This window comes from Mitosporidium daphniae (assembly GCF_000760515.2).
Source record: "Mitosporidium daphniae strain UGP3 chromosome Unknown contig-3, whole genome shotgun sequence".
Taxonomy (NCBI): domain Eukaryota; kingdom Fungi; phylum Microsporidia; genus Mitosporidium; species Mitosporidium daphniae.
This window is the reverse complement of record NW_013546400.1, coordinates 16,882-40,722: the sequence shown is the minus strand read 5'-3', so window position 1 is coordinate 40,722 and position 23,841 is coordinate 16,882. Positions and strand designations below refer to the sequence as shown.

At 44.7% G+C, this 23,841-nt stretch overlaps 14 protein-coding genes across 14 annotated transcripts; 7 read left to right on the top strand and 7 right to left on the bottom strand.

Moving 5' to 3' along the window:
* Nucleotides 1-155: 155 nt before the first annotated feature.
* On the bottom strand, nt 156-644 carry DI09_3p220 (uncharacterized protein; the record flags this gene model as incomplete). The annotated part of the gene is made up of 1 exon (XM_013382233.1): nt 156-644. One exon carries the CDS (start codon nt 642-644, stop codon nt 156-158), a length of 489 nt encoding a protein of 162 aa, XP_013237687.1.
* Nucleotides 645-978: 334 nt separating this feature from the next.
* On the top strand, nt 979-4,451 carry DI09_3p210 (uncharacterized protein; the record flags this gene model as incomplete). The annotated part of the gene is made up of 2 exons (XM_013382232.1): nt 979-2,484; nt 2,718-4,451. The coding sequence occupies 2 exons, from the start codon at nt 979-981 to the stop codon at nt 4,449-4,451; spliced, it is 3,240 nt and encodes a 1,079-aa protein (XP_013237686.1).
* Nucleotides 4,452-4,715: 264 nt separating this feature from the next.
* DI09_3p200 (subunit D of eukaryotic translation initiation factor 3) lies at nt 4,716-6,443 on the top strand (the record flags this gene model as incomplete). Its single annotated transcript, XM_013382231.1, has 3 exons — nt 4,716-4,932; nt 4,989-5,518; nt 5,559-6,443. The coding sequence occupies 3 exons, from the start codon at nt 4,716-4,718 to the stop codon at nt 6,441-6,443; spliced, it is 1,632 nt and encodes a 543-aa protein (XP_013237685.1).
* Nucleotides 6,444-6,498: 55 nt separating this feature from the next.
* On the top strand, nt 6,499-7,782 carry DI09_3p190 (uncharacterized protein; the record flags this gene model as incomplete). The annotated part of the gene is made up of 6 exons (XM_013382230.1): nt 6,499-6,522; nt 6,618-6,762; nt 6,798-7,110; nt 7,150-7,251; nt 7,292-7,421; nt 7,534-7,782. The coding sequence occupies 6 exons, from the start codon at nt 6,499-6,501 to the stop codon at nt 7,780-7,782; spliced, it is 963 nt and encodes a 320-aa protein (XP_013237684.1).
* A 260-nt stretch (nt 7,783-8,042) lies between these two features.
* On the bottom strand, nt 8,043-9,770 carry DI09_3p180 (elongation factor Tu GTP binding domain-containing protein; the record flags this gene model as incomplete). Its single annotated transcript, XM_013382229.1, has 3 exons — nt 8,043-8,123; nt 8,191-9,150; nt 9,201-9,770. The coding sequence occupies 3 exons, from the start codon at nt 9,768-9,770 to the stop codon at nt 8,043-8,045; spliced, it is 1,611 nt and encodes a 536-aa protein (XP_013237683.1).
* A 146-nt stretch (nt 9,771-9,916) lies between these two features.
* On the top strand, nt 9,917-10,501 carry DI09_3p170 (uncharacterized protein; the record flags this gene model as incomplete). Its single annotated transcript, XM_013382228.1, has 1 exon — nt 9,917-10,501. The coding sequence occupies one exon, from the start codon at nt 9,917-9,919 to the stop codon at nt 10,499-10,501; it is 585 nt and encodes a 194-aa protein (XP_013237682.1).
* Nucleotides 10,502-10,636: 135 nt separating this feature from the next.
* On the bottom strand, nt 10,637-11,293 carry DI09_3p160 (uncharacterized protein; the record flags this gene model as incomplete). Its single annotated transcript, XM_013382227.1, has 3 exons — nt 10,637-10,777; nt 10,801-11,081; nt 11,107-11,293. 3 exons carry the CDS (start codon nt 11,291-11,293, stop codon nt 10,637-10,639), a joined length of 609 nt encoding a protein of 202 aa, XP_013237681.1.
* Nucleotides 11,294-11,846: 553 nt separating this feature from the next.
* DI09_3p150 (uncharacterized protein) lies at nt 11,847-12,631 on the top strand (the record flags this gene model as incomplete). The annotated part of the gene is made up of 2 exons (XM_013382226.1): nt 11,847-11,865; nt 11,886-12,631. The coding sequence occupies 2 exons, from the start codon at nt 11,847-11,849 to the stop codon at nt 12,629-12,631; spliced, it is 765 nt and encodes a 254-aa protein (XP_013237680.1).
* Nucleotides 12,632-13,451: 820 nt separating this feature from the next.
* Nucleotides 13,452-13,816, bottom strand: DI09_3p140 (uncharacterized protein; the record flags this gene model as incomplete). The annotated part of the gene is made up of 2 exons (XM_013382225.1): nt 13,452-13,640; nt 13,754-13,816. 2 exons carry the CDS (start codon nt 13,814-13,816, stop codon nt 13,452-13,454), a joined length of 252 nt encoding a protein of 83 aa, XP_013237679.1.
* A 76-nt stretch (nt 13,817-13,892) lies between these two features.
* On the bottom strand, nt 13,893-14,209 carry DI09_3p130 (uncharacterized protein; the record flags this gene model as incomplete). The annotated part of the gene is made up of 2 exons (XM_013382224.1): nt 13,893-14,118; nt 14,169-14,209. The coding sequence occupies 2 exons, from the start codon at nt 14,207-14,209 to the stop codon at nt 13,893-13,895; spliced, it is 267 nt and encodes an 88-aa protein (XP_013237678.1).
* DI09_3p120 (uncharacterized protein) lies at nt 14,173-15,874 on the top strand (the record flags this gene model as incomplete). Its single annotated transcript, XM_013382223.1, has 4 exons — nt 14,173-14,182; nt 14,222-14,246; nt 14,297-14,864; nt 15,095-15,874. The coding sequence occupies 4 exons, from the start codon at nt 14,173-14,175 to the stop codon at nt 15,872-15,874; spliced, it is 1,383 nt and encodes a 460-aa protein (XP_013237677.1).
* A 382-nt stretch (nt 15,875-16,256) lies between these two features.
* On the top strand, nt 16,257-17,475 carry DI09_3p110 (uncharacterized protein; the record flags this gene model as incomplete). The annotated part of the gene is made up of 2 exons (XM_013382222.1): nt 16,257-16,865; nt 16,942-17,475. 2 exons carry the CDS (start codon nt 16,257-16,259, stop codon nt 17,473-17,475), a joined length of 1,143 nt encoding a protein of 380 aa, XP_013237676.1.
* A 21-nt stretch (nt 17,476-17,496) lies between these two features.
* DI09_3p100 (uncharacterized protein) lies at nt 17,497-18,375 on the bottom strand (the record flags this gene model as incomplete). Its single annotated transcript, XM_013382221.1, has 1 exon — nt 17,497-18,375. One exon carries the CDS (start codon nt 18,373-18,375, stop codon nt 17,497-17,499), a length of 879 nt encoding a protein of 292 aa, XP_013237675.1.
* Nucleotides 18,376-20,305: 1,930 nt separating this feature from the next.
* DI09_3p90 (uncharacterized protein) lies at nt 20,306-21,760 on the bottom strand (the record flags this gene model as incomplete). Its single annotated transcript, XM_013382288.1, has 1 exon — nt 20,306-21,760. The coding sequence occupies one exon, from the start codon at nt 21,758-21,760 to the stop codon at nt 20,306-20,308; it is 1,455 nt and encodes a 484-aa protein (XP_013237742.1).
* Nucleotides 21,761-23,841: the final 2,081 nt, after the last annotated feature.

Below are 23,841 nucleotides of genomic sequence, written 5' to 3'. Positions count from 1 at the left end.
GCGGGTGGGATTTCCACGGGCATCAAGAGCCACATCATCAAGGTGCAATCGATGCGTGTATCCCACAAAGGCGCTCAAATGCGAAACGTTAACAAATACTAGCGTGCAAAGGTCATGATAAATCAACTTTACTAATGACAACGAACGCTTATAAACTAGAACTTGGAAAACTGCTTTCCCGAAGTGGCAGTGGCAGACTTGTTATCCTTCCTCTGGACCTTGAGCACATTGAAGCGGACGGTTTTGGAGAGGGGACGGCATTCTCCGACAGTCACAACATCACCAGGCTGGATTCCAATAAAGCACGGCGAGCAATGCGCAGCTAGATTGGTATGGCGCTTTTCGTAGCGATTGTACTTGGAAACATAATGCAAATACTCTCGGCGAACAATAATGGTACGCTTCATCTTTGTAGACTTGACGGTTCCGGTAAGGATGCGGCCGCGGATGGAGACGTTTCCGGTGAATGGACACTTCTTGTCAATGTATGTGCCCTCTATTGCCTCTTTGGGGGTTTTGAAGCCAAGGCCAATATCTTTGTAGTAGCGTTTGATGACGCCGTTGCGAAGGATGATGCGCTTTGAATTCATGGAGACAGCATCCTGCTTCTGGAAAGATTTTTCGACTTGCTCGGTTACGTTCATTATGAAGGGCACGAAAAAAAATTAAAAATCCATCGGCATGGGCATTCGCATTTTGCAATTAAACTTTACGATTTAAATTCGACAATTTAAACCCGAACTTTATAGCCCTACTTTAGGCAATCAAATGCTAATCATCGTTTGCATCAGCTACGCGCAATCTGCAGAGAGTTGTGTCAATTCTTATCATTTACTAATTGCAAGCATGACTAAATACACATTTCACAGATTTTGCATGAATATACCAATTTTTATCTTCGCATCACTAGATTAGGCTTTTGTATCGGTACATCAGTGCAAAGCTTACCATAGTAGTTTTCCACCGAAATACACTGCCATGACAGTCCTAGAGCTGACGAAGACGTCAAATGACACGCTAAGGACAATCTCTCCTGTTCCCACGATGCTCAAAAACGAGAGTGGATATGTGGAGAATATTTTTGAAGGCAAAGCCGACCAAATGATCAAAGTTGCCAACTACATCAAAGAGAAAGGCTTTATTCCAGAATCTCTGATCGAAAATGAGGTTGCTTGGTTATACTCCAATCTCGGCATTGACGATCAGTATTTCGCGCTGGAGAGCGTCGAAGTGATCGCAAAGCACGTTATGGCTCTATATGGTGCCAAAATTAACGCCTACATCCGAGACGAGGACAAGGAAGGGTACGCCTCCTCTTCGCCTAGCGGAATTCCCTCGGAGCACCATCACAACAATCAGCACCAGCACCAGCACCCTTCAATGGTTGACATCAATTTAAAGCGCGAGTCGGATGACAACGATCGCGCCGTCTACATCCACACATCGAAACCGGGAGTGTCTACGGTTGTTGGCCCTCAATATGAAAAAAGAATTGACACGCGATATCTCAACATCTCGTCACGCAGATGCTCGTATCGATTGGAGTCCTATCGCTCTTTAGGCACCGTTTCCTACTCCTCCACTACACAATTACGATGCTACTTTGTTTCGAGGTGCCAATGGGTTGACCCCGATGTTTCTGAAACGGAAACCGACATCAAAAAGGTCTCTGACATCACATTTCTGTCGAGAGCGACCGAAAAAACCCTCGACCTTTACCAAAAAGTTATGCTCAACGTGCTCACGCGCACTGGGCCTGTCATTGAGATGTTTGAAATTGAAGGCATCCGCCAAAAGCGCTTGGTTATCGGCTACCGCCAGCAAACTACGCTTAACCTCTTTTCGGCACTTTCAGATCTTTACCACTATTATGGACTGTTCTCTTCTCGCAAGTATGTCGAGCAATTTGCAAATGGAGTCACCATCATTACGCTCTATCTCAATCCGCTGATGGACTCTGGCTCGAACCATCACCTGGACGGATCTCATCCACCGCCACCGCCGATTGAGCTGTCTATTCTGCAGATAATGAAAGAAACTTCGCTCATATATTGCCTCCCCACTACGCCGCTGCAAAGTCTGTTTCAAGAGGCAAAGCTTTCTGTGCAGGAGGCCATTTACGGCTATGTGGGTTTTGTGTTTGCGGGACACTTTCTCAACAGACTTGGGTCTGAGTTTGTCAGTCTGGCATCCATTGTTGACCAGAACAATCCAGTGCACCTGGATGTCCTTGCCAGGCTAAAAAAGCGATTGCGCCAGGACACTTTTACCAGAGAGTATGTGCTTGATATCATCAAGCGCTATCCTGTGCTCATCCGCGCACTGTATGTAAATTTTGCAATGGCGCATTATATTGGCTCTTGCTCAGAAAATTCATTACAGCCTTCACTTTCGTTCCAGCGCCTGCATATGAACCATGTGCTCAACGAGGATGAAATCATTGAGTTGATTCGCAGAACAGTCGTTAATAACCACGAGTATATGGTATGTATTGTGCCGCTTACAATTTAAATTTGTTCATCCACTTTTGATGTGTTGTTTCCATCGTTCCTTGATGGAGGTCTTTTTGTTTGGGGCGTATGTATTTCCCCTCATCTGCTGTTATGTACCTCTTTCTCTTTATCTCTCTCTCATTCTTATTTTTAACGCGATTGTTTGATTTTGGCGATCGTCGTTACGATTTTGCTACGACTTTGTTTATTCCATTTTATGTGTAGGTTTTTGAGAGCTTGCTCACATTTAATCGCCACGTGCTCAAGACAAACTTTTATCTGCAAACAAAAGTGGCGCTCTCATTTCGTCTGGATCCGGCATTTGTGCCCCAGGGTGAGTATCCGATCCGCCCTTTCGGTCTTTTCCTAGTGATTGGCTCCGAATTCAAAGGCTTCCATCTCCGTTTCAGAGACATCGCTCGGGGAGGCATTCGAATCATCAGAAGCAGAAACAGCGAGGCGTATAGCATCAATTTCCGCTCGCTCTTTGACGAGAATTATTGGCTGGCAGCAACGCAGCAGCGCAAAAACAAAGACATCCCAGAAGGTGGTTCCAAGGGCACCATTTTGCTCAATGTCGATCAGCAGGAAAAATCAGTGGTAGCTTTCCAAAAGTATGTCGATTCACTGCTCGACTTGGTCATCAATCCGGGCAAATGCGGCCCCACAAACGAACGCATCGTAGATCACCTTGGTGCAGAGGAAATCCTCTTCTTGGGCCCTGACGAGGGCAGTGCCGAGTACATGGACTGGGCCTCTCAGCACGCTCAAAAGCGGGGCGCATCCTTTTGGAAAGCATTTACCACCGGTAAGTCTCAGAGTCTCGGCGGCATTCCTCACGATCTGTATGGAATGACGACACGCTCGGTGCACCAATATGTTTTGGGCATATATCGTAAGCTCGGATTGCGCGAAGAATCGATTCAAAAAATACAAACAGGTGGGCCAGATGGCGACCTTGGGTCAAATGAAATCAAAATCTCTAACGATCGTACGCTGGCCGTGGTGGACGGCTCTGGAGTGATCTTCGACCCGGATGGTCTCAATCGCAGCGAGCTACTGCGATTGGCAAATGGACGGCAAATGGTTACTTGCTTTGATGATAAAAAACTGGGTCCTCGCGGAGCCCGGATCCTCATCGAAGATAAAGACGTGCGCTTACCAGACGGTCACATTGTGGAGGACGGCTTGCGTTTCAGAAACGAATTCCACTTGAGCGAATACGCAGCTTGCGACCTTTTCGTGCCGTGTGGAGGACGCCCAGAGTCCGTGGATGCCTCCAATGTTACGTCCATCTTGACCGGAGCTGGTGAGGATGGTCGTTCTCCCAAGTGGAAATATGTGGTCGAGGGTGCAAATCTCTTTTTTACCCAAGAGGCGCGTCTTGCTCTTGAGCGTGCAGGAGTCATCATTTTCAAAGACGCTTCGGCGAACAAGGGCGGCGTAACTTCATCGTCTCTGGAAGTCCTGGCGGCGCTTTCGATGACGGATGCTGAATTTTCGGAGCACATGCAGATGGGTAAAGACGGATCCCTGCCTTCCTTTTACCAGGCGTATGTGGCAGCGGTGCATGCTGTCATTGAGAAGAATGCGCAACTTGAGTTCGAGGCGATTTGGAGAGAAAATAAGCGAACGGGAATCTCGCGCTCGATGCTGTCTGACGAAATTTCGTTTGCCATTGTGAAGCTCAATGAGGAATTGAGACATACGTCATTGTGGGAAAACTCCGCCCTACGTCGTCATGTGCTTTCAGAGGCAATGCCGAAACTGCTACTAGATCTTGTCGGTCTAGACAAACTCATGGAGCGGATTCCAATGGAATACTTGCGGGCAATCTTCGGATCATACCTTGCATCGCGCTTTGTGTATACGTACGGCATCCAGCCAACGCAGTTTGCCTTTTTTGAATTCATGAGTCGCTATTACGAAAAAATTGCCGCCCTAGCTGCCAACCCCTAAGCATGCCAATAAAAGACATAAAGAAGAGACATTTTATACAACGCAAGTTGTCAAGCAAGACCAATTATTTGTTGGCTATCGCGCCGAGGTATCGCCGATAGCAGAAATTTCTGCGGCAAATTTCTCGGACCTTAAATTTAGAGCTGCCCTGCATGCATCCGGAGCTTGAAACGAGTAGCATTGGTGGTGATTAAAATTAGTTAATTAATTAATTAATTAATTAATTTTGCGTTGGTTTATATTTTAAACCTAATAATGAGCAACATGCATGAGATGAAAGGGTCCTCTCCCACTCTCCCACCTATGTCGGTGCTCACAAATGCAGCGATTGAAAATGCCACATTAAAAATTGCAGATTGGCTTTCTGAATATACGCATCATTTTCATCATTCGCATCACAGCCAATTGCCTGTACAACCGGCATTGAAGGTTGTTTTCCCCAAAAAGCCGGCCACCCCTATTTTGACAAGTAGCGCTGAGTGTATGCCCTTGTGTTTTATTGATTTTTAGCAGCTTCTTCTTTAAAATCTCCGTCAGGTTTTACCGTTATAACGTCTCGCAAGACGCACGGAAGCTCCGCGTCTCGTATGAACTCTTCCGGATACAAGGCGGGCGGGAAGGCAGGAATAACGTCGCCCGTACCCACCGGGTCGTCATCTTCAAATTGGAAAGAGCTCAATAAGCATTTGTCTTCGGCCGGATATGGGGCGAGTGGCGGATTTGATGGGCATCACTCAGCCATGTCAATGGTGACGCTTAACCCGTCCACAAACTGGAGCCTCATTTGCGAAATCGACCTTTCCCCGCTTGTAAAGCTTCTGCCCTCCAGCGTGTACACAGCAACGGCCGCAGCCACCACCACCTTACTGGGGGGCGACTCGCTAAAGGGCCTCGGAGAAACTCTGCAGGAAGATGGAAATGTGCGTTCCTTTGACAAATCATATAACAAACTATCGAGCAAGACATCAAAGTCATTACAAATTCCCGCTCAGCGCCGTTCAAATCTTTTTGATGATCCCCCGAAAATTCCAAAAATTCATTCACTGAGCACGACATCTCTTGACCCCGTCCTCCTTCATGTAAGCAGCATGTGTACATTTACATTAGATGTCTGACTCGGACACCGGGCATGTTTTTGCAACCGATGCCATTCTTGCACTGCTCATGATTTCACCTCGCTCTTTTTATCCTTGGGATCTTGTTGCACGAGTGGATAGCCGTGGTCGGATCATTTTCGACGCCCGAAATCCAGCCGTTCTGGCCAGTAGTCTTTATTCGGTCAACGAAACAAGCTCGGATGCCACTCTTCATCCTGAGGAGCGGAGGGTCAGATTTGAAGAGGCGTTTCTGATTAATGAGTCCTTTAGAGATCAGGTTCTGAAGAAGGAGGCACACCCGATCGCATCCCCAGGAGCGATGGACGAGGACATGTCCGACAATTCAACCGATCTTGGTGCGGTTAGGTATCGCCGATTTCCACTCGGAGATAATCTGTTCCTCGTTTGCAGATCAACGGTCGATGGTGTGGTGAAGATCCAAGATTCTGAGGCGACCGTCTCGCTCTTTGCTTTGAACGAATACTATCCTTTGTCTGGAAACACATCCGGGTCTGGAAGCGGCTCATCATCGGGCGGCTTGTTTTCTCGTCTGGACTCACAAAAGGGGGCCGTTCTTGGGCATGAGATGAAAAATAACGGCTCCAAGCTGGCCAAGTGGGCTCTTCAAGCGCTGCTTGCCGACACCGACTATATCAAGGTTGGATTTATTACTCGCACGCCTGGCAAGGACAAGAACCGCTATGATATTGTCGGTATTTCGCAATGGAATCCAGAAGATTTTGCCACACACACGGCAAATGTTACCCTGGCTGGCGGGCTTGCCGTTTTAAAAGCCATTGTTGATAGACTCCGTGTACTTCCTGCCGGGTCATATGTACTTCACAAGGAGCACATTAACAAGCATATTGTGCGTATTTATGAACTGCCCATTTAAAGATCCATTAAATAATTTGCAAAATTTATAATTAATTTTATCTCCATTTTTAATAATGCCGGACGTTGCGTATGAAGAAGTAGGTATGGATGAGGAAGATGTTGTGGGCGAGGATGGGCCCATGCCCATCCAGAAGCTGGAGGTACCGATCAAGTGTCCTTATAGTGAACATAGGAATTTGGCATATCTGCATCTGATGTGAAGAAATTGGTCGACGCCGGCTATTATACGATCGAATCGGTGGCCTATACGCCCAAAAAGCAACTTTTGACTGTCAAAGGAATTTCAGAGGCAAAGGCAGACAAGTTTCTTCAAGAAGGTACACCATCACGACCACGCTAACTTCCCCCATAGCCGCAAAGCTTGTTCCGATGGGGTTTTCCACGGCAACAGAGTACCACCAACGGCGGTCTGAAATCATCACAGTCACAACCGGGTCCTCTGAGCTTGATAAGCTCCTAGGAGGCGGTCTTGAAACCGGATCGATCACCGAGATTTTCGGAGAATTTAGAACAGGAAAGACACAAATATGCCATACACTTGCAGTCACTTGTCAGGTAGCAGACATGCACATAACAGCTAGCTATCGGTGGATCAAGGTGGTGCTGATGGCAAGTGCCTGTACATCGATACGGAGGGCACATTCAGGCCTGAACGCCTGCTGGCAGTTGCCGAAAGGCAAGCTATTGGATCGCTAAGCCCATAGATATGGATTGAAGGGCGATCGCGTGCTGGAAAACGTTGCCGTCGCAAGAGCCTATAACTCTGATCACCAATCTGCACTTCTAATACAAGCATCTGCTATGATGTCCGAGTCAAGGTTGGCTTTTTTGTCGTGCAATTGATAGATATGCCTTGCTTATTGTGGATTCGGCAACGTCGCTGTATCGAACCGATTACTCTGGACGCGGAGAGCTCTCTGCTCGCCAAATGCATCTGGCCAGGTTTCTTCGAAATCTTTTGCGGCTTGCCGACGAGGTATTTGGCGAAAATCGATGCATTTGTCTGCCCTTAATGCGTTTTTGCATGCATCAATTTTGCGTGTTTTATTTTTCACATTCCGCCTTTGCAACTTTTTTTAATGCGTTAGTTTGGGATCGCCGTCGTCATAACGAACCAAGTTGTTGCTCAGGTTGATGGCGCAAGTGCGATGTTCAATGCAGATCCAAAAAAGCCGATTGGCGGCAATATCATGGCCCACGCATCGACCACACGCTTGTATTTACGCAAGGGACGGGGTGAGACGCGCATCTGTAAGATATACGACTCGCCCTGCCTTCCAGAGTCGGAAGCGCTTTTTGCTATCAGTGCAGAGGGTATTAATGACGCCTCTGAGTGACCCCTTTGTATTTTAATAAATGATTGGTGTCCACTATACGTGTCTAACTCCGGCGCGCGTGCAAAGTTAACGTTCAGACAAAATCTTGGCTCATGTCCTTGATGTTGCGGAAAAGTGCTCAACAAACCTCCTGATGTGCGGGTGGTGAGTCATACCGCACTGCCCTTATTTGACAAATTTAAAATTGCACAAAAATGAAGTGCTCCAAATGGCTTTGATAAACATAATTTAAGGGTTACGATGAAGGGGTTGGGCGAAACCTACGGTGCATCAACTATAGCCCCAACTGGAGTGGACCAGCTTTGCATTTGACCTACACCAAAGCGCGGCGCTTTGTGTTTCTATGCTCAATGTACTTTTGGATCTCAACATTTGTAATAAAGATTACATTTATCAGGCTGTACTTACAGGGGCATCCGCTACGCCGGTCGCTACGGACTTGCCGTGATGCAAGAGCAAGAATTTGATTTGCGGGAACGGTGGTGCACACAGGATGGCAAAATCAAACCGCAGGCGTACGCAGCCTCTCGCACCTGGGCGGAGAAACCTCGGTGCACGCAAAGAAGGGGCAGTCGGATTGATTGCCATAATTTCACAAGGCATTGATCTCATGCCTGCAATCGACGAAATGAGGGCAATAAACGTTGACCCAGGCACTACAATAAAATCGGCGTGCTTTTTGAGGGGCAGGAGCGAAATTTTTCCATCGAAAATGCGCTCTTCACGGACCGGCCATTGGAACGATTGCGAAACTATCAGAGAAGTACTTGTGGCTACTAGTGAAGGATCGGCATCAAGTGAAAATGACACAAATTCTCCCGTTTCGATGTATTTTGCAGATGAGATGCTCGATTTGGTCGGAGATGTGCTCCGCACAGTCGCTGGCAAGGGAGAATGCACTTCGTTATCTGCAAGGGCAAGCTTGGACAGCTTGGCAAGGTGTGCACCTGGATAAATCCGAACACTCATGCAGCCGGCAGACGCCAGTGCAATGGTACCATGGGCCACGCGGCCCTCAAGTACAAATGAATTGGATCCGGCTGCCGATGTTGTATGAAGAACAGAGAGTAAAAAAGCACTGCCAATGCTTTTGGGAGTCTCTGTTTGTGATTGTGCACGAGAAGTCTTGCTAATTGCCTCCCAAAGCGTAAGAAAATGATCGTTTGTATTTGCAGTAGCGCCGTTTCCATCGGCGATGCTCAAGTTAGAAATATCCAAATCAAAGACATTATCGCCGGTGATAGCGGAGAGAGGAACACATTGTATGGTGGCTGGTGGTGTGGAGAATACGGATTCCCTCCAGATTTGCTCGACCAGTGACGAGAGAATCTCGGCGACGGTGTGGAAACGTAGCATATCCCAACTGAGCTAGAAATTAGAACCAAACTTACTTTGTCCATCTTGTTGATGGCAAAAACCAAATGCAGAGGTAAAGGCGCAAGAATTGAAATGGCACGAAGATGCTCTTCGGTCTGGGCCCCAAGGCCGCGCTCGAATTCACCAGGAGTCGGATCGATCACAACAATAATGATGGATGCGAGTGAGGCAGCTTTACTGGTCACTTCAAGAAGATCAGAATGTCCGGGAGCATCAATGAAAACAAAGCCTTCCATCCTTTTCATCATGAGCTCCATGGTGATCCCATGTCTTTGCTCTTCCGGTGTTACGTCAGGTGAATCAGCCAATCGCAGAATCCGCGCAGTCAATGTAGACTTTCCAGAATCCACATGCCCAGCAAGAGAGATCCATGTGGGTGCTGGCTTGATACTTCCCGATGCAGGCTTTGCGGCCCGTTGGTGATTCTTCTTTTGCTGCATGGGCTGCTTAACATCCTTTGATTGATCCTTGCTTTTGGGATTGTTTGTAGCACTGTGGATAGGTTGCTTTTTGACCTTTGCGGAAAATGAGACGTCATATTCGTCCCCGTCCGAGAAACTGTCGGCGTAGTCGTCATCGCAATCGTCAGAGTAGTCCTCGTAATGGACCATCGTCCTAATACATAAAGTTGAAATTGGCCTTGAATTTAATTTGATGAAGTGCCCCCCGTTGGGTTCAGATGCACAGACAACGGGGTTGCCAGTGGAGATCAAACAGAAAATTGCAGGTAAGTCTCCATTTCACTTTAGAGCTGGTAATGCATAGCGATCCACAGACAACCACGCTGAAGGAGACCCGTATTTCGCTCGAAAAGGAGTTTCCTGGGCGCCCAGAGCTTATCTCGCCACAGATGCGGATGCTTATCATTGAGGAGATCAGATCTGAATTGCGCAAGAGAATGGATGTCAATTCCGAATCGCTTGAAATCCTGCAAGAACAGAGCGATCACCAGCTAGCATTGCAACTGGCCCGTGAAGAACGTATGGCAACGAAACGACCAAAGCGGAGTACAGGCATACATGGCAGCATCACATCTAAAAAGAAGGCTGCGCCAATCAAAAAGAAACGTACAGGCGTGTCAAATTTTCCGGTCTTACACGCCTCACCCAAGCTTAGCATCTGCCTCGGCGGACGGACAGAGGTCACCTCTGCGGAGGCCATCAAACTAATATGGGTGCATATTAAGGAGGCGGACCTTCAGGATCCTCGCGATCGGAGATACATCCTCGCCGATGAGAAACTCGGTGGCATTTTTGGAAATCACCGGCGCGTCCATATGTTCCATTTGGGACGATTCGTCCAACAGCATCTGTTCAAAACGAAACAGGTTTATTTAGAATAAATCGGAGCAGCAAACACAGCGATCAGATGCAGACCATTGGGTGTTATTGGATACGTCGTCAGGCGGAGGTTAAGATCGCCTTATAAAGCGGAGCACAAAAAGTTCTTCGATTCCGGCCTTTCGCCGAAGAAGAGTCTACAAATAAGCACGAAAATGTACATCAATACACCAATGCTCTGGAGAATGGCAATTCAAAAACCGAGCAATTAGATCCATAGGTCGATTGGCAGATTCCACCAAAAGCAGAAAAGTTCCGCCGATCGGTGAGAGCATCGACTACCGATTAAATGCGGAAGTACCTCAAGAACACCTTGCGACAGCAAATATGAAATCATCGAGTTGGTGCCAGATGTGGGGCCGCCTGCCCACGATTTCTCCAATCCAACGGCATCTAAAAGCTCCTCCTCCGTAGTGGGGACATATGGCGGATTGCAAACAATCAAATCAAAGAGCGAAGCTTGCCGAAAACCACATGTAAGCGCATCGGCATTGACCAAATTAATCTGGCAGCGATTCAAAAGCGCACAATGATGCGAAGCCTCGATTGCCTTTAAATGGATATCGATCCCCAGAACAAAAGCTACCCATTAAAGTGCAACATTTACTGTTTCCTTTGAGGATCCCTTTAACAAATGCAGAGATGATCCCGCTTCCGGTTCCAATTTCCAAGGCAAGTACGGGGATATGAGATGTCGGTGTCGAGTACAGCGCCTCTATGGCGTCAAGAAGTAAATATGAATCTTCTATGAAATTTTGGTGGCTAGAACGGACCTGAAGGCTCGTATACGCCATAGTTTTCTACAAGGTTCGGCAGCACGCGAGGGGTCGGGAATTTCATTGCAATAAATTCTCGATTTTATAAACTACAAAAAATGTCCCTCTAACAGAGTACACACACACAATGGCAATCATTGCTTCAAACTAACTGCGCATATTCTTTTGAATCTTCTCAAGAGAGTCAAAAATTCTTTATGTTGCGCACGCATCATGTTGATACGTTGCGGCAGTTAGTTTGGAATTTAGGACCAAATTTAGAACTAAAAACTTGATTAGTCGGAAGCGAAAAATTTAAATATTTGCAGCAGCTTCTATACGGCAGGCATGGAACAACTCCTTGCGTTGATGCGGCGGCATTTGCTTGCCCCAGCAGCACGCATAGCCACTGCCGTAAGGAACCCCCAAAATCTTGAATTGATTGCTTCAAATTTTGGGTCTTTTCGTTCGACGTCCGGCCCTCTGTTTGCAATTTTTACTCCGTTTTTGTTAACAGCACAGCATTCGCTTTCTGCGATCCGTTCAATAGAAATCCCAGAATCTATCACCCGGCTGCGACAAAGCTTCATTAATGAAACCAACTTTAGGCAGTTTATTGATAAGAAAACAGGATACGATTCCATTCTGCAACTAAAGATAGCAGTTGATGAAGCCTCAAAAGCATATGACATCTCTAATGATGCATTCAAGGAAGCACAGCGACGCTATCAAACTGCCGTCGACTCTCGCGCCATGCTGCAACGCGAGCTTCAGTCACTATTAGCTAGGAAGGCAACGTGGTCAGAAACGGAGATTTCCATATTTACGTCACTTTACAAGGACGAAATCCGAGCAGATTCCTTTGAAAAGGATGCAAAATTGGCCGCTGAGTGTGCTTCTCGCACAGTCGATGCAACGCATGCGCTTCTGGTACAGGCAATGAAGGAGCGTTACCAAGGTGAGCAGACGTGGTCTGATAAGATCCGTGCGCTTTCAACTGCAGGCACCTTTTCATTGATGGCACTAAATATTGTCATTTTCCTTTACATGCAGATGATATTGGAACCAAAGCGGCGTGCTGCCCTCATTCGCTCAATCAAAGAGGACTCTCGCCATGTTGTTCCTAGTGTTTTAGAAAGCCAGCAGGAAGCTTTTGCTGTTGCGGTGATGGAAAAGTTGGACAGGCTTGATGGGATCCTTGCAGAAGCAGCAGGATCTCGATCATTGAGAGAGTTTCAACCCACCGTCGCGGAAGTCAGGGCTCCTATGGTGGAGCCTCAGCCGTTTGCAATTAACGAGTACCCAAAGCGGGCCCTTCTTTTTATGGCAGGATCCGCCCTCGTGTTTCTCGCGTCCAGAATTGGTATTATTGGATAGCAAAGATGCAACTGAGTGCTTGCAGGCGACTATTTAGGAGAGTTTCACAGAATTAATTTCAATACATCAAAATAGACTGGTGAGCTTGTTTTCAACTCTAAAAAGGGAACAATAGACTATCGGGGCTGCTTGATACGAAAGTTACGGTCATTTCCCGATTGGCGAGAAGAGTCCCGTACCGGGGCTTGTTTCTTTATTTTGAGTGCATATCCAGCCATATTATTGTGCGTGCCAATTAGTTGATAGATCCACAATATGAAAGGTTCCTTTTCTCATCACTCCCAAAAGAGGGCTGATGCAAGGAAAAAAGGACATTTTCACGCCAGCATGTAATATATTGCTGTGCAGCAAAAACCAAAACTGCCTGCAATAAATTCATTGAAAAGGTTGATACATTTGACCATTTCGATTTCTCTTCAGAAAATATACAGCACATGCGGCTGGATATCAGAGGCATGGTCAAAGCACAAAATTCTAACTTTCGAAGCAGACAAAATGCATCATTGAAAAAGAGGACGGATTGGGTCTTCGAATATTAACAAGCGATGCAACGACTAAAAGTCAAGTTACATCGCGGAATATTTGTAAATCGACAGTACTGCGCGTAAATTGATTTCTGATTACTTATGTCTTCAATTTTTTACTCATCAATATGTTCCGGTTCAGAGCGAAGGTTGCATATTCTAAAGGGACCAAAGAGCAAGCTTCTCAAGGCCTTGTCGCCCATTAGCGCTGGGTACATCATTCTCTTGATATACAACCTGAAATCCGCGCACTGCAAGAAGGTCCATATAGCTGTAAGAATTAGTTTCAGCAACCGCTACATGGCTTCAGTCAATGGAAATGGAGGTCCTTCCTTCTCTTCTGATGGGGCATCATAAAGAGGGAACATTAAAGTCAGAAGCTGGCCTTTTTTTGCAAGAAGCAAGGATAGCATCTTGTCTGCCCATAAATTTCGCTGCTGTGGATCCAAAGCACAGAGGAAACTAAAATGATTGCAACGGAAGAGCTACGTATAATCAAATATTAGGTCATATTCATTCTGGTGCCGAAAAAAATCTCCAACTTCAAAGGAAATTAATGGACCCACATGAGAATGCTAGGAAAGCAGGCAAAAAATACCAATTCCCAAGCATGGTTAATTGCAGATGGACTAATGTCAAGGCCATAGGAACGCCATCCCATTCCAGAAAACAGGGCAACATCATGGCCACTACCGCAACCGGGAACTAAAACCAAGAATGCCGATTAATTGCAAACATCACACCTTGAATTCCCCGGCAAAAGAGGGGATTCTAAGAGATGTCTTCACTCCGGAGCTTAAAAAGGCCGTTAGCGGGGGAGCTGGACCGAAAAGATTCCAAGGCGTAGCAGATAATTCCCAGGCGATTTGCCAGCCATTGAAGCAATTTCCATGCGTAGAGAGAATTGATGCAAGCTTCCTAAAGAGAGCATCTTTATGGCGAACTTTTTGGGATTCATGACACCTGTGTGCAGAATTTTAATAAAATTTAGCTGTACTTCTTAAATGTTATACTCAAATGTGCAAATGTAGGTTACTGCTGTTATCAATTGCATATTTGACGCCAGGTGTGGGTGTGCCGGGTGGGACCCAGTATGCAATCGGACCTGAATTGTGTTAGGTTTTACTATTGAAGGGTTCAGACAAAACCACATCAACCCTAAAGCAGCAACCCTAGCACATGGTAAAGTTCCTCAAGTTTGCATTTTTTTTGCCATGCCAAAGCGACCTGGTAGCGAAAATAATAACGACAATGACGATCATCACCGCCATCGACAGAAGCATTCACATGCGCATTATCTTGCACAGCATGTTCCAACAATGCCATACCCATATGCAATGCAGGTTGCCGATGCGTACCATAGTCCAATTGCACACCCACTTTCGCCTCCAATGTTCCTCCCTGTTCCGGCTGCAACATCGTTTCCCGGAGTTAATTATATCCCACCAACAGAAAACTTTAATTTTATTCACAGTAATATGTTGCAGCCGGATATTATTAAGCCGGAAATGTATCCAGAGCCACCGGTACCACAGGTTGTGGCGCCTGTTAAAAATGCTGGATTTATCTCGCTGTTGTATGTTGATGGATATTCGCCGCTGGATGAGTCAGACGAATTTGAGGTGGAAGCCAATAAGATATTTTTTTCCAAACTCATCCCGCTTTTGCAGCAGGGCCAACATGTTTTGCAACAATTTGTAATTGAGCAGGTTCGTGGATATCTTTTCTCATTGCAACATTAGTGCTCTTTTTCCACTGAGCGACATTCGCAATTTCAAGCCGCCCTTCTGTATGGAGTGTTGATTGCACCAAACGATTCCGAATCTTTGATTGTAAACGCCAATATTTTTTGAATGTAGAATTTTTCCTCCCTATGCGCAAGTGTTAGGGATGGGTTCTCGCTCGTGAGTGGCCTTTTAAAGGTCTTATCTCATGTTAGGTTCGCCAAGTTATTGCCACAAATCCAAGCAAAGGTACTTTTTTGCATTCATTTCAGGTGATTTGGCTGGTGGGCGCTTTACTCGACCATGGAGCCAGTTCTATGGAAGGAATTATAGTGAATTTATTTAGAAACATCGGGGTGTGGGATTGTGCCAAGGCAGCAGACCAGCACTTCAATTTGGTAGGAAACCTTCTCTCCGTATCGCTCCACCATAAAAAAGCCCTTGATCCAGTGGCATCTTCGGTCTATTATATAGTCTCCAGACTTATCCTTGCTTTTGATGGGATCAGCTATGTGCAAGCTCAGGCGATCAACTTGACTTGCCATTTACTTGAAAGCCACATGGCTGCAATATTTCAGGATCTTGGCCGCGATTTCATCCGCACATTTGAGGGCATTTCTTCGTATCCAGCGATTTCGCCCTTTTGGAATGATCTTCAGGCGATAATCAAGCAGAACCATGGCCCCGATTCTTTCGGGTTGAAGCCGCCATCAAAAAGGCTACTGGCAATGCGACTTTCTCCAGAGATGGAGTCCAATATTGTCTTTATGCTGGAAAATGTTAAGATAGGCTCCCAAAGAACCTATCAGACATGGTACACTGAATGGCATCTTACCAACGAATCTCGCTCAGCCATCAAAGAAATTCTTATTCCGGACCTGATTCGATTCATTTGCTGTGTAATCCACCCTTCAAATTCGGTTCTAGCTTCTGATATTATCCCACGATGGATGATTTTAGGATGGCTATTGAGACTAGCAAAGGCAGGAGATTGAGTTTCTTATAAATTTAGTCACCCTTCTCAATTAAGATGGCCAAATTGGCAATATTCTACGATTGGCTCTTTTTCTATCCGGAGGGGGAGAGCATCATGAATATCGGTATTTGGTTGTTTTTATGTTAGAGCCTGGAATCTTGCTGTTGACACATTCGGTTGTAAAATATCCCGCAATCACCTCATCTTTGATTGAGTTTTTATTTAATGCCAACGGCGTTTTTGGAAGTCTATTTTCATCCAGCATTTCCAATTCAATTTCGGTTTCTCTTTCGCAACTAATTTCCAAAGGCGTTATCTGGTAGCTTTTTTGGTGTCCATAACTTTTTAGCACGCTGGAAAGCATATTTGGCGGCCCAGCGAAGGATTCATGGAGCAAAGACATGAAGTCCATGTTGCTATCACTTCTCAAGCCAGCCTCTAGCATTTCGCCTTGTTTTTCCGATGGCGAGGATGAAGATCCGATCCGAAATCAGGAAACTCCGATATCGTTAAATGTTTCGACGTTTGAAGCGCCTGAAGAGGCAATTTCAATTTTAAATTCGCCAGAAACCCCTGAGAAGCACGATGAAAATGTGAACGTGACGTTCCCACAAATAGACAAGGAAGCATCCAGTCCAGAAGAAGATAATGAGCTGCTTATATTGAGATTACCTGATGAGGATGAACCTGGGTTGGTTTATAATTCTTCCAAGTCCCATGAGCATTTAGAAAGCAAAGTAGTAGGGGCTTCCTTTAAGGAAGGCGAAATTGCACAGCTGGATCGTATTTTTCCTTTCCCTTTTGAAAGCACCTTTTCGGAGGAAAAATATTTTGTTTATCAAAATGGGGCGGAATGTATTTTATCCGATGCAATCCAAAATTCATCCAGACTTTATTCTCATTTTATTTGCTGGTGGTCGTCGTTGGAGGATTGTAAAGGCGGTGTATTTGAGGAGATGCTGAAAAAGTGGTCAGAAGACTTTCCATTTCTTTTTGTGCAGGCTTTAAAGGTATCCAAGTGGGTGGTTTTAGTTTTAGAACATTTACATAGAAAACCTCTCCCTTTTCTACTGCTGTCTAGTTAAGGCTTCTGGGCTGCTATTGTATTCGATTAACAGTGTTACTGTCAGTGAGTATGAAGATTTTATCCACATGATCGTTCAAGATATGGACTCTTCTGACTGTATCCGTATACGGATGGGGATAATCAAGTCGCTGCCGCTTGCAGAGATTTTTTTGCCGCCAAATGAGATTTTAAACGCCATCATTGGTACCGGTTTATGTGTTATCATTTTCGTTGTAGAGTCCTCCTTTTCGCGCTGGGAATCATACGAGCAAATCTTCTTTTGGAAGCTGCTGCTTTCCGCTTGCTTTAAGCTGGGAAGTAAGCATTCGTACAGAATTCTCACGATCTGTCACAAGCTTCTTCAGCAATCGAAAGAAATTTGCAAAGACACATCTGAATTCATGGATGGAATCCTTTTTTTGATAATAGATTTGTGTAAAGGCGAACAGCGCGCAGACATTTTATTTTCAACCCCTTTTATTGATGGCGACAAGTCCTTATACATTGCGTCGTTAATTGAAGCAATTATGCCCTTCACTGCTGCAGAACAATAACCACATTTATTGGGATCCGGTTTATAAAGTGCCAATCCATTGAACAATGGGATTGATAAAGTGCTCGACCACCTGCTCCTTTGTGAGCGTGGAGAGACCGTGGTTGGCGTTTCTTAAAACCACAATCTTATTGCTTGCATGATGAGGGAGGATTTTCGAAAAAAAGGAAACGACCGATGATTGATTGACCTGGTTGTGCGGAACATATTCATCCTTGTCCGATATAAATACTAAAATTGGAAGCGTTTCGGATACAGAAAACATAATGGACTCGTTTTTGTCGGTCGAAAACATCTCATCATCGCCTTGGAGAAGAGAATAGAATCTTTTGGCTGTGATTGGAACAATAGGCTCCATCGGGACAGCCTCCGCAGGCATGATCGAGTGTGCCTGTCCAGAGGATATCAGCGCTTTTGATGTTTCCAGAAATTGAGTTGCTTTTGTCTCTCCAAGTACAGAAACAATGTATTGCCGATCGGAAACAGCACCCTGCAGAACGATTCCACAAATTTTACCTCTTATCATGTCGGCCTCTTCAGAGCAAAGCGTCGGTAAAAATCGGTGGACGAAATGAAGAATCCCATTGCATCCAGACGAATGACCAATCAGTATAACCCTTTTGGAACTTAGCTTGGAAACAAGCTGATAAAGATCTTCAGCATCAGAGTCCAATGTTGAAATTCCAAATTGACGATATGAACTTCTAAGGATGGGCTGGATGAGGCACGTCGATCCCATTTCCTGAGCGGCAAAATGTAACGCTTCAGAGTAACCTAAAGAAAAAGGGCCATCATACATCCCCCCCACCAGGATCAGGGATGTTTCGGAAGAATGTAAACTTCCGGAACAAAGAGCTATCAAGTTGTTGTTTGCGTCATATTTGAAGCATTCCACAAGCATGTGGGAGGCACCAATTAAAATTTACACCTTTAAATTGGCCAAATCGATGGCTGGCGTGTGCTAGTAACACATGTACACGATATCAGATGATGGGCGCGCTTTCAGCGCAAAGCCCAATTTTAGTCATCAGCATAATAAAAAAATTGATTACATTTTTGTTATGAGTTTGACTTCCTTGCACCAACAAAACACAGATGAATGCGTCGAATTTGCATACGAACTCAATCGACTGCTCGACATTTTGGCGGTCGATGTGTACGGCTTTTTATCATCGTAAGAGCCTTTCCTTTTATGACATAGCAGAAAAGAGGACATTTTTTCTTTGAAACAGGTAGCAGATCCAAATTATCTTACCTTACTGCGTGATAGATTTCCACTGCACTGTATAAATATAACGGGGAAAACGTCAATGCGCTTTTTATAATAAGTAAGAGCCTGCTAATTTGTAGATGAGGCGCTTCATAGATACACAGCCTCGATGCAGAAGGCGGTTGCAATCGGGTTGCTGGAATGGATTGAAAAGTACTTTTTTCTACTGAGGATAGATTGCAGAAAGATAGCCGTTTGATCTCCGAAGTTGCCTCTTTTTGCAAAAAGGCCACACACGTTCAACAAGATCACCAGGGTTTGTTCGGCTTCACCAATGCCGACACGGGGATCTTGAAAAACATTTCCGAAATTTCAGATACAATCCCCACTTCGTTTCTGCTTGAAAAAAAAGTAAGCCAGAATTTGCAGGTTTACGGTAGCTTTTGTTGGACGACTATTTGCGACATTTTTCTATCCACGACATCGATTCCACGCTTGATCGCTTGCTGTTTTTGTTTTACCTTGAATTTACACTGCTACATTCGATCAAAGGGTATTCCATTGACCATGTATGGAAATAGCTCATATTGAAACACGTGTAGATCCAATCTTTGTGGGAATATTCAGCCTTTTTGGTGGACGAAAAATTATCCAAAATCACTTTTGAGCTTGCAAAGGGTGTGAATGTTTGTACACTAGTTCGAGAACTTTCTGCTTTGCCTTCGTTTTTACAGGTATCTAGGCTTTGGTTTGCATATTCATTAGACCAAAGGCGTTGAAACTTTTTTGTTCACCCGGTCCTTGGAATCTATGATGTTGCGATTAATTCGGTCCGGATTGTCTGCCGAGTTTTCTGCCGCTTTAATCAAGAATGTGTTGATTTGTGTTGTAACCGACGTAGAGTGTGAAAGATTTGCTTGCTGACGGCAATGTTTGTTTGAGCATTTCATCTGATGTGGCGTGGAGGGAGTTGCTTGCATTGGTGCCCTCTCTTTCGGGATCATACTCCATAAAAAGGTATGCATGCTTCTTTAAACTACTTAGTTTTCCCGTTGTGTTAAAAGTGTCTCCACTAGTTAGGACAGCAATCAAAGCCATAAAGTGCGTGTTGCTCGGTATTTTCGGCGAAGGAATCTTTGATTCGGATTCGAGAAGCTTCATTTATGGCTTTATTTCGAGGCTATATAGAAAGCATTCATGGTGCAATCTGCAAACATTGACGCTAAATTTCTATATGAGGCTGTCAAAGGTGGGAAAGCCCGAAACTTTACGTGTAGATCTTATTGGACGACACGATCACTTTATATTTGAAGGGCATCTACGATGTTCGATCGGAAAGGCTCCCACCGACCTCTACGCCCCTTACCGCTTTGGAGCTGCGAGATATATTTATCGAGGACGTTTTAATTATTGCAGAGGGCATTTTAGACTGCATTAAGATGTACACATCCCATGATGATCAGCTTTAGGTTTCTCCCCAAAGATGAAGGCGATGTTTACAAAAAGATATCCTACTACTGTGTACAAATGACAACGCCCAAGGCGATGCAAATTATCTCGTCAATGGAAACCTAAACATGTGCTCTCCCTATTTTTGGACAAATGAAGGCTATCAGCTTTATCAAATAAAAGATTTGGAATAGACAGGCTCTGGCAGCGGTATAAATAACTCCCTGAAAAATGAGAATGGAGACAGAGTATCAGATAAATTGGCTAACCTGAACCGGCTTCGTTCTTTGTAGATTGTTATGGTTACAAATAAAGGTAGGAATACCAAACATCCCATAATGGGGAACACAAACATTGCAGCCAGAAACGAAATCGAGGACATAAGTAAACCGGCAATGATCGGCCCAAGCACCATGCCAAGGCTGCAAAAAATCAGATACAGAGAATAAAGCTTAGCATATGATGTGGTGTGTTTTCCATAGGATCCAATAAGAAATGTCATTTGCGGCATGATTGGAGTAACCATAAATGAGGTGGAGAGCCCAAACATCACGGCTGCAATTCTAAATTGAGTCAGGGTTGACGCAAGCGCAACAAAGGGAGAAGCCACGGAATGCAATAGCGTTCCAATGATGATAAGACGACTACGGCTGTACGTGTCCGTCAGCTTTCCCATGAGAATCGAAAAAAAGGCACTTGGCAATATGAAAAAAAGCAGAGTGTTTGAACATTCGCTTATTGAAAGCCCAAAATATACCTCCAAGTACTCGGCTATAAGCGCTTCAATGATGGACATCGATGCAGTTTCTAACGTCACGCCAAAACACAAAAGGAAAATTTCAATATGGCAAAGCATAGATATTATGTCGGAGGCAAAAAACCGTTTCAGCAAGGAAGCCTTGGGAGCGGTGGCAGTGTCAGGCAGAGATTGATCCGGTTGGGAAGCCGGTGCTACCTCCAAGCAGGATGCTTCTGGCTTGGCGCTTTTAGGAGGCTTCAATATGATACGCGAAACAAAATCCAGCAAAGCGAAAAGTGCACAAATATAAAACGGCGATCTAAGCGAGATGTAAGTGGCAGCATATCCAGAAATTATAGGCCCACAAATAAATCCGACAGTATTGAATGACATTACAAATCCTAGCGACGAACCAAGCTGATTTATGGGGAAAGTATCGGCAATCAAAGCCATCCCGACAACCCAGGAGGCCGCTCCAGCAATTCCTTGAAGAAACCTTGCAAGCAAAAGAATATAAAAATGCGATGAAATGGCAAATAAAATCGTCGTTAAAGCAAGCCCTGCTAATCCAAGCAGCATCGGGGTCATTCTATTTCCTGTTTTGTCCGATAAAATTCCAAACACTGGCGTTGCTAAAAAAAGACCAAGCGCATAGGCAGAGAACAAAATTGTGGAGTATGTGGTTTCGTGTTCTGCAGGAATTCCAATCGATCGAAGAATGGAGGGAAGAATTGGTATCACTATTCCATACACCAGCATGTCAGTAAACAAAGCCAGGGAGCAAACAAAGAGGACAGCGCCTTTGCTGGATCTAAATCGCTGGAATGATGATTGTTTATTTTTCTTTTCACAAAAAGGCTCTGGGGAAGCCATCGAAGAAGTAAGCATTATATCAGATTAAAGTAGTGGGACAGCAAAACCAGCAATGCATCCAGATCAAAGGAATGCAATGAAAATTAAAAACTTTGTCTCCTCAACATATAATTGGCTGCACATTTTAATTTTATTGGCTGTAAATTTAATTTCAAAATCCTCATGAACCCGATCTTCACTACGTTTCTATATAACCCCTCAGGGGATATGGCGGTCGCCATTTCGGCAACCCATCATTTGCATGTACCCGGGATGCACGCTAATGAAAGTGGCAGAGACATATATTTTGTTGGGTACACGCGGTCAAAACTAAACCCTTTAGGTTTAGCAGCGGCGATCTTGTAATTTGGGAGGCCTCAACACGATCCATCATTGCCTCCTACAAAGGCATTCATGCACATGGCTCTGATCCTAATTTGCTGGGTTTGAATTTTTCCTAATTCAGGGTTAGGGTTGCAAGCAATTTATTACCACACATTTCCGCTGACCTTACTTTCTTGCTCAAAAGATGGCGTGCTTATTGAATGGAGCGTTTCAAATCGATTTATCTTAGAAGAAAAAAGAACCAAGTCGCTGCCAATTGTGATATCTTATGCATCCATTCTATTCAATAAGGTACTTTGCTGTTTTAACAAACAGAAACTTTCTTGCCTTTACCGACCTTCTGCCAATAATAGTGCTGTATGGTTCTGATATTTTTACCGAACAGATCTCGGTGTATGGATGGAATTTTGACGGCCCTACGCTATTTTCCTGTGAAGACTTAATGCAAGCCCCGGATAATAATGCCGGTATTTTCTATTTTTTGATCGCAGGAACCGTCATGGTGATGTGCCTTTCAACAGACTTTTCTCAGCTCATATGCGGCTATGAGAGTGGAAATATCTGCATTTATGACGCAGTGTCACGAACTTTAATGTCGTTGGTGGCCGTGTTTTGCCATCCAAGTTTTTATTGAGATTTTATTTCAGTTTTAAGCGTGTTTTATTCCCCAGAGTCGCGCCTGGTTATCTCCGGTGTTGAGAATCGTGTTGCCGTTCTTTCAAATCTTGTATGGCGATGAAAATGGATGTTAATCCTTAGGAAACCCCATCGATTGTCTATCGCAACCTTCGTGAGGGGGGGCTTTCTTCCTCACTTTGCTGTTCCCAGGGAAGCTCGATTGTTTCGGGAACATGGGGCGGGAGGTAAAAATTCGGCATAACATCTTCCTTAGCATTTATTTGCTTTCAAATATATTGGACCAGGGTCCCAAAATTTCAAGGCTGGATACGCTACATTCCGGGCCCATTATAGCGATGCATCTCCTTGCAGAACAAAATCATTTAATTTCGTTTTCCAAAAATTCAGTCATATGTGTTTATTCTCTTCACCGGGTATTCGGCACTTAAATTTACTTGGTACTTAATACTGACGGTGCTCAAAATTTAATATGGTTCACCATCAGTCCCAAATGTGCTGGTGTCATTTTCGGTTTATGGCCCTAACGATTTCATTTTTCTCGATGGAGTGGATATGACAATCTTGGAATATCGATTGTTTCTCATTCATGGAACCTATTTGATAGATAACAAACGCGACGTCTTACTCACCAAGCTTTCAGGGAGACGTGCCAGGATGATCTTGAACGCTTTAAAAGCCTCCAAAACATGGCCGCCCTTGCTTTCGATAATCTTAATAAACCGATCGATATCTTGTTGCTTGGCAGTGTCTTTGAAAGTAATCAGAAAATCAGTCGGTTGGTTGCATTTAACGTTGTCAAGCATCTTTTCTAGGCTATCTGGTTGTGTGGCTTTGGATACCCTATGTGTCAATGAATGTGGTTGGAATGTAAGAATCAGAAAGCTAATTTTTAGAAGCAAATGAATCATAACCGGAAAAATGGGAATTCCCTCTTACTTTCGATTACCTGATCGATCACAATGACATGATATCCCTTTATGGATCAATGTTGTGATTGGTCCCCTTGGTTGCTACAAAGTTTAATTTTTTACAACATAAATGTTTCATTGATTTGTCGTAGCCTGCGTAATATTATCTTAAAATGGGGTAGGTACCCCAATTTTGAAACACATGCATGCTTGAGAATTTACAAA